The sequence below is a fragment of the Cimex lectularius genome, unplaced genomic scaffold (genome assembly GCF_000648675.2).
Source record: "Cimex lectularius strain Harlan isolate CLEC.00 unplaced genomic scaffold, Clec_2.1 scaffold88, whole genome shotgun sequence".
Lineage (NCBI taxonomy): Eukaryota > Metazoa > Arthropoda > Insecta > Hemiptera > Cimicidae > Cimex > Cimex lectularius.
The window spans coordinates 995,520-1,003,848 of NW_019392660.1; the positions used below are offsets into that span (position 1 = coordinate 995,520).

At 34.7% G+C, this 8,329-nt stretch overlaps 1 protein-coding gene across 1 annotated transcript; it reads right to left on the reverse strand.

Annotated features, from left to right (window-relative positions):
• On the reverse strand, nt 1-469 carry LOC106668008 (adult-specific cuticular protein ACP-20-like). Its single transcript, XM_024224849.1, has 2 exons — nt 342-469; nt 1-279 (listed from the first exon to the last, which is right to left on the reverse strand). The coding sequence occupies exons 1-2, from the start codon at nt 429-431 to the stop codon at nt 46-48; spliced, it is 324 nt and encodes a 107-aa protein (XP_024080617.1). The 5' UTR covers nt 432-469; the 3' UTR covers nt 1-45.
• Between the last annotated feature and the right edge of the window lie 7,860 nt (nt 470-8,329).

An 8,329-nucleotide genomic window follows, 5' to 3' on the forward strand; every position in this document is an offset into this window, starting at 1 on the left:
TTTTATAAATCATTCATTTTAATGGAGCCATTTTGTACAGGAAAATCACTGATGATGGTACAGAGGGTAGTGGTGGACGGCGTGTCCGACTCTCTTGACCTCGGCGTTGAAACCGTTGTGTTTGTCAGCGGTGTAATGGACTTCCCTGATAGTACCGTCGGGTTCTTTCAGCATGTAGAATCCCTTGACTTTGTCCCCTTCCCTGGTCTCGTGTTGGCTCTTGTAGTCGCCTGTGTGCTTGTCTTCAACTTTGTACTCGTAGCTGTAATGAGGAGGAGCCTGGAACAAATACAAAAAACACTGTAAACTCAAAGAATGTTGGAGTGATGTCCTCGGCGTACATAGTAGTCGACGTGTTCGTGGCCTCCTTCTCCACCGTAGAGGGCAGAAGCGACAGCCATGCAGGCAGCAAGAACAACGAATAATTTCATTTTTCCTTCAAGCTTGAATTGTCAGAACCAAATCAAGACTGATTTCGATGTGAACGAATTAGGCTTATATAGTAGCCTTTCCCTTCCCTCCTGAATTAATTTTATTATTGCATGACCGCATAGTTGACGCATGTTGATTCCGTTATTTCATATTCTTTTCGTCTTAGGCTCATTTACTAACTCTACATTAATTTGGAAAAAATGAATAATTGAAACTTTCTTAAATTTTTTTAATGATTATAGCTTTAAAGCGTGGTTCATTTACTTCTAGTCATGATTTACTGATCTGTCCTAAAAGAAGCAGCAAAGCGGTTTCTACAATTTTCTCTAGTATCTGATCTGTATGTTTTTTCATGACCAAGTTAAATAAGACTAAATTTTCCTATAAATCCCAATACATTACTAAGCGGCCACGAGTACTCATATCAGACCTATATCATCCGGCGTCTCACAAGGGAGCATTCTTAGTCCCATCCTGTTGATTGACTTTGTCATACATTCTACTATTACCTAGAGATCAGGAGTATCAAGCCGCTTCAATCCGGGGTCACACAAGGGAGCATTCTTAGTCCCATCCTGTTAATTGACTTTCCCCTACACATCCCGATATATTACCTAGACACCACGAGTATCAAGCCGCTTCAATCCGGGGTCGCAAAGGGAGTATTCTTCGTCTCTTCCTTTTGACTTTCCTGTACATCCTAATACATTACCAAACGACCAGGAACATCCTGTCAGACCTATATCATCCGGCGTCTCACAAGGGAGCATTCTTAGTCCCATCCTGTTGATTGACTTTCCTATACATCCCGATATATTACCTAGAGATCAGGGGTATCAAGCCGCTTCAATCCGTCGTCGCACATGGGAGTATTCTTAGTCCCTTCCTTTTGTCTTTCCTGCACATCCTAATACATTACCAAACGACCAGAAACATCCTCAGACCTATACCATCCAGCGTCTCACAAGGACACATCCTTGATACCATTTATACAACTGGCTTTCCTATAAATCTCAACCTAAATTACAACCTATGCGGATTTTACCAAATTTTGTCTTATAACCAGAATATTATCCGAGCTACCACAAACATCCAAGATGCAAATAGTGGATAACATATGTAAATCTTACAGTTGCACGTCAACTCCTGACGTCCAATCACGTCAGATACTTAGTTTGATACGACAATACGACACGGAATTTTCACAAAAAAAGTTAAGAAACAGCAACTGAACAGTATACAAGACTGCGACTACTTTGGACATATGGAGTTGAACTGTGGGTTTCCGACAAAATATTCGATATCGAACACATCCAATATTTCCAACCAAAAGTCCTCTGAAAAAGTGTGAAAGCTGTTGTCAATTAATCCAATCCAGCTTACACACTAACTTCTCGATCTAACCTTCTGTGTACTTTCACCACACGAAGACTCTACCGAGTGGCCATATACAGACGCATGTAAAATCCTCACACAATATAAAATAAAACAGACAACTAACAGCACAGGAGGGCATAAAAAGCACAACTGTTGAGTTCTGGCAAGCCACTGAATATCCAGCGCAACCAATCCTTCCAGTCAAAAGTCCTCGGACAAATAATCAAAGCTGCTTACTATACCAATATCCAAACGACTTCATCATTCCTTTTGTCAACGAACCGATCCGATTCTGATTCTAACAGTTTCACACTAACCTCTCCATCCATCCTGAGCCTACTGCTGGAGCCCTCTGTACACATTCCCACGCCGAGAACCCACCACGACGCTCTCGAGACACTAAGTGGTGGGATGGTTTCTCATGGTGACCTCTGGGTGATGCACTGGCATTAGAGTTAGTGCTGTGAAGGTGAAAAAACTTCTTCCCTCAAGAACTCTGTATACTTTCACTAAAAAAAGACACTACCAAGTCGGCTTAAACGAAGACCTAGGCATCAGGCCAACATGAAATCCCCACACAAGAGTTAAGTGACAGCATAACAGAAGACAAGATAGTATACAAGACTGCGACCACTTTGAACAAACGAAGTGAAAAAAATCCGTCAAGCCAGATCCAGCGAATTCAATATTTCCAACTAAAAGTTGGTTTTAGGAACTCATTGCGTTGGGAAATTGAAATGATTTAAATGTTGGTAGCCCCTGGAGACCACTTCGGCGGCTGACTGATCCGACCGAGAATGTTGGTGTTCTCCAGGCTCATTTACTGTCAATTATAAAACCTGGAATTGCCGGTGTTCAGCGAGAAGTGATAAGCTCAACTTCACGTAAGTACATGCTGTGCAGATTTGACCTTATATAAATCAATAATCGGTAAATTGCTACAATGAATAGAACGGAAGCAATAATTACGAACCTCATGTAATTTCAAGACAGGTAGTGCAATATCTTTAATTGCTGCAATTGTCTTTCTGAGATTATCCAGCGGTGTCTGGATTAAAGAAAAATAACCATTCTCCTCACGTTTTCGATTTTAAAGCTAGCTACTAGGTTGTTGTTTTTTCAGTGAAAGTTCCGCACAATTTAATGAAAAATACGGCGGCCGAGTTTGGGATCAAAGTGAAAAACCGTCATCATGACAAATAGTTCTTCTACCTAATAAGGACCTCTTAAAACTCCTGTTTTCTGGAAAGTCACGCAATAATTCTGTTCAAAATAGCAGTTTCGACGTGTAAAATTAGAGGGTTTTTTTTAGTTGAAATTAACTATATGACAAATTATAGGTAATAATTTAATTAAGAGAAATTGCAAATACATAAGTGATTTATACGTCTTGGAGTAGAAAGCTTTCAAATTTAAATAAATCAGTTAGAAAGGAAAGAAGTAGTTTAAAAAAATATTTTTAATAAAGCTAAGCTTTTGGACGAAATCTCATAACACAATTACATCATTACAATGTCCTGTCGGGCAAGGTGAAAATCGAGTAATGAACTCAATTCAAGAAGCGTGAACTATTCGATAATGCAATATTAAAATTAAGTCAGTAGGGAAGTGAGGCGAATATATAAGCTTGAGCCGATCACGTCAGAATCAGTCTTGATTTGGTTCTGACAATCCAAACTTGAAGGAAAAATGAAATTATTCGTTGTTCTTGCTGCCTGCATGGCTGTCGCTTCTGCCCTCTACGGTGGAGAAGGAGGCCACGAACACGTCGACTACTATGTACGCCGAGGACATCACTCGAACATTCTTTGAGTTTACAGTGATTTTTGTATTTGTTCCAGGCTCCTCCTCATTACAGCTACGAGTACAAAGTTGAAGACAAGCACACAGGCGACTACAAGAGCCAACACGAGACCAGGGAAGGGGACAAAGTCAAGGGATTCTACATGCTGAAAGAACCCGACGGTACTATCAGGGAAGTCCATTACACCGCTGACANCTCTCTCTCTCTCTCTCTCTCTCTCTCTCTCTCTCTCTCTCTCTCTCTCTCTCTAAATAAATTCTTAAAAAAAAAGAATTAAACTTTTGTCAATTTTCTGGGAGCACTACCATCACATTGAATTAATTTTACAGAAGATTTTTCGATCACTGGCTAGCAACAAAACAATAGGATCTAAAATATATCGAAATCATTAATCAATATGAGGAATAGCAGTGGACCAAATGTGAACCTTGGGAGAATGTACAGTAAACAAATATGAACAAGGCAATCCTACTTTTATAATTAGCTTCCTTGAAGACACAATCCAATAATTAACCAGTCACACTGTAGTTGAGTCTAGACAGTAATATTCTGTGGTTAACCATATTAAATGCTTTATATTATTTTATTATTATTATTAGCATTGTATAAATTAATTTTTTCACATCCTACATGTATTTTTACCATTTAAACATTGTTTATAAATCCCAGGCCATGAAGATGATCTCAGTAAAGATCGAAATATTGGCACGATAAAGAAAAGTTTTTCTAAACCTAAGTCACACCAGACCGCATCTCACGATCTCCAAATAATCATTCATCTCACGGTCACTAAACACCATACACATACAGCTTAAAATTGACTAAGTTAACACAGACTGAGCAGTGCCATAAAAGATTATTCAAGGAGTTTAAATTTACTTTAAGGCTGTTTGCAACATTTTTTTTCGAAAACTTTAATGACAAAGAGTCCCAATATGGGTTGGTAATTTCTTACATTTCATTTCTCAAGCTTTGCAAAAAGGTTTAACAAACAAAATAAGAGTTAAAGAGGATGTAAGAACTTCAACTTATTCTCGATTGTTGTTAGAAATCTGTTTTTATGTCGGTTATTTCTAGAATAACACGTATTATCTTTTTATTTTATTTAGTTATCTATTTTGGAGCATTTGCACCCTCTTCAACTTTTTTTTCTTGGATAAATATGTACACTACCAAACTGTATTATAAATTTAAAACCTTCAACCGCAGGCAAGGTATTCCCTCTTAATCTCAACATTTCAGAAAAAGCGGATTCCCAAAGGACTCATCCTAGTTCTTAGGAACAAATACATATCTTGGTAAGGGTTATGGAAAACTAAAGGAAATAGAGGATGAAAAGGCTTAGACCAAAGCCTAGCAACAAACCTAAGAATTGCCTCCTCCCTGAAAAGATCCAGAGGAAGGACACTGGCATCATTTCAAAGACTATATAAAGGGCTTGTTCTAAATGCACCTGTTGCAATCATGATACCTTGGTAATAAATCCTATGTAGTGGTTTTAAAGTTGATATTCGTGCTGAAGAATAACCTGCTTCTATATCAAAACTTTCCTCCTAAGTACATACTAAATATTCTTAAAAGAATGTCTCTTTTCACTCCCCAATTATAATTAGCGAGGAATCTCATTAGACCTAGTATTTTCCTTCCTGAATTAGACAATTGGGCTATTTGAGGTTTCTATCAAAGGGCTTTGTCGAAAGAAATGGCCAGATATTTGACGTCAACTTCCTTTATTTCAACGCCAGAAAGGAAAAAGCCGAGGTGTTTCATGATGTTTTCCTAGTCTACAAAAATGTACAAATACCATTTTGGACTAAGAGAACTTGAAACCCACATCATCTGCTTTTCATAACAATTTGTCAATGGCTTTGTGTAAAGTCCTCATTTTGGAGATTTTTTTCTAGAAAAGTAAAAGCAAAGATCATCGACAAAAGCATGACTATACGATCATCTATATTATCATCCAGACCACTTACCGCAATAGCAAATAAAGTGATACTCAGAACCGAACCCTGAAGAATCCCGTTTTCTTGAATTAATATACTGGATAAGGCGATAACTAATCTCACCCGTAATCTCCTCATTTGAGGAAGCTTTTTAAAAATTTAGCTATGTTTCTCTCTTAAACCCCAATCATAGAGATTCTTAAGAATTCCAAATCTCCAGGTCATATCATATGCTTTTTTTTATATATTATAAATTAAAACTACAATAATTGAAATTGAACTCATTGATGGAAAATCGCGTCTTTTGCCATTTACTGTTATATAAATTTTAACAGTATTAAAATATTGAAAACTTGCTATTGCTCCCATTTTAGTTAAATATCTACTGGAATTTTTCCTTATGTATGTATAAGTAGTTATATAGTTCCAGTTTTTAAAACCGGTAATAAAAGAAATGTTTGTAATTACAGATCAATTTGTATACAACCTGCTGTAGGCAAAATTTTTGTATCATATTAAATTCTTTAAATCCATTATTTAAAAACATTATTAGTTTAAATCAACATGGATTTCATTCGCAATGATCTATATTTCAAGACTACATATTACAATCTTTTTTGAAAAAATGAATTTATACAATGCTAGAAAATTTTAGATTAAAAAAATGAAATTTTACAATGCTAGAAAATTTTAGATTCAAATTTTTTTAATCAAAATTTTTTTAGCATTGTATAATTATTTTTTAATGTAAAATTTTCTAGCATTGTATAAATTCATTTTTCTTTCTAAAATTTTCTAGCATTGTATAATTTTTTTTTAATGTAAAATTTTCTAGCATTGTATAAATTCATTTGTTTCTAATCTAAAATTTTCTAGCATTGTATAAATTCCTTTGTTTCTAATGTAAAATTTTCTAACATTGTATAAATTCATTTCTTTCTAATCTAAAAGTTTCTAGCATTGTATAAATTCTTTTTTTTTTCACATCCTACATGTATTTGTATAATTTAAAAAATGTTTATAAATCCCATCCTGAAGATGATCTCAATAAAGATCGAAATGGTGGCATGATAAAGAAAATATTTTTCTAAAACCTACGTCACATTAAACCACACCTCACGATCTTTGAATAAAATCATTAACTAAGAGTCACTAATCACCACATACATGCTTTTGATAGTGTTGATAGGTAGGTATATGTGATAACTTATTATGTTGGTTTGTAGCTTATTTAGAAAGTCAAATGCTTAAAAAACATACATTTATAGCAATTTCTGGAGTTCCTCAAGATTCACACGTGGAACTTTTTTTTTTAAATCTGTGCAAACAATATCTCTGATTCACTTCCATCCATTATGTCTACTTTTTGCAGATGTTTTAAATATATTCTTAAAAATTAATTCTGTTTCTGATCGCACACAACTTCATGCGGTAAAACTTAATAAATGGTGTTCAACAAATAATAATCTTTAATGTTTCAATCAGTTATGACTTTCCATAAAATAAAATCTCCTATCAAATTTAGACATGAAACTGTTAAATATCTTGGTGTTATTATTGACACTCAGATGAACTTTCACACACACACACACACACACACACACGCGCGCACACACACGCGCGCGCGCGCACACACACACACACACACACACACACACACACACACACACACACATATTAATAAAACAATTGCTAAAGCTAATAAAATTTTACGATTCGTTTACATGCCATACTAAATATTTCCATGATCCAGATGACTCAAAATTTTATACGCTTCCAATATGACCAATATTTAAATACTGTTCACCTCTTTGAGGTCGCATTCATTCTACCCAAATCAGCCGCATAGAAGTTAATGTTGGATGTGAACTTGACCAGTGTTCTTTACAGAAGGAAATTCTTTGATTACTTATTATTATATAAATTGTTGCATTAACTGATTGCTTGATTGCATCTTATCATTCCAGAAGTCAAATAACATTCTCCGTTGACTGCCAATTATGCCAATTTCAGTTTTATACCAAGAACAACAAATTTGTTAAATCTTTATAAAAGAGATAGTTTCTAAGCTTATAGCTCATCATCAGGTTGAAGGAAATTACATCCATGTCTCTCGACATCAATTGTGAACCCGCCGATCCGCTGCCATTTTTATAAAGATTGAACAAGCGTCCTCACTCAATCATTCATCATTTTTACAAATTTGTTAAACACTTTCAAAAATTTAAATACATTTAAGTAAATTGAAGCAAATTTTGTCATTAAAAATTAAATAAATATTGTATCATTAATAATAATTAGATAGTTTTAATACAGATTTGAAATTGTTTCAATTCATTTTTTTAAATTGTAAATATTTTTAAATTTAGGTATAGTTATAACCTTTAAACTTTTATTGTAAACATTTGTAATTGGGAAACTGTTAAATAAATAAATAAACAGTTATCTCCCTTGTTAACAAATGATATCAGTAGAAACTAGTTATTTATACCACAATTAAAATAAATATTGTAGTAATTATAAGTTACATCAGTAACTTTGATTCCATAGGAAATATAATTTTTTTCATTGCTTATTTTAAGGCTCACACGCTTTATTCTTTCATTATTTAGGTCTATGAATTGAATTTATTGGAGACAAGTAGAAGAAAGTTTGATTTTTTTTCTGTTTCCTTCTCAGAAAAGTTTTCAGGTTTTACTAGCTTTTCACGAATTGCTACAGGAGGGTCAAATCTACAGCCAGCAATATGCTTACATAAGACAATTTTCAT

Bases quoted from the DNA above. Each gene is read 5' to 3' on its own strand.
- LOC106668008 (XM_024224849.1), bottom strand. From the start codon at position 431: ATGAAATTATTCGTTGTTCTTGCTGCCTGCATGGCTGTCGCTTCTGCC. The intron at 280-341 runs GTACGCCGAGGA...TATTTGTTCCAG, and splicing joins ACGAACACGTCGACTACTAT to GCTCCTCCTCATTACAGCTA.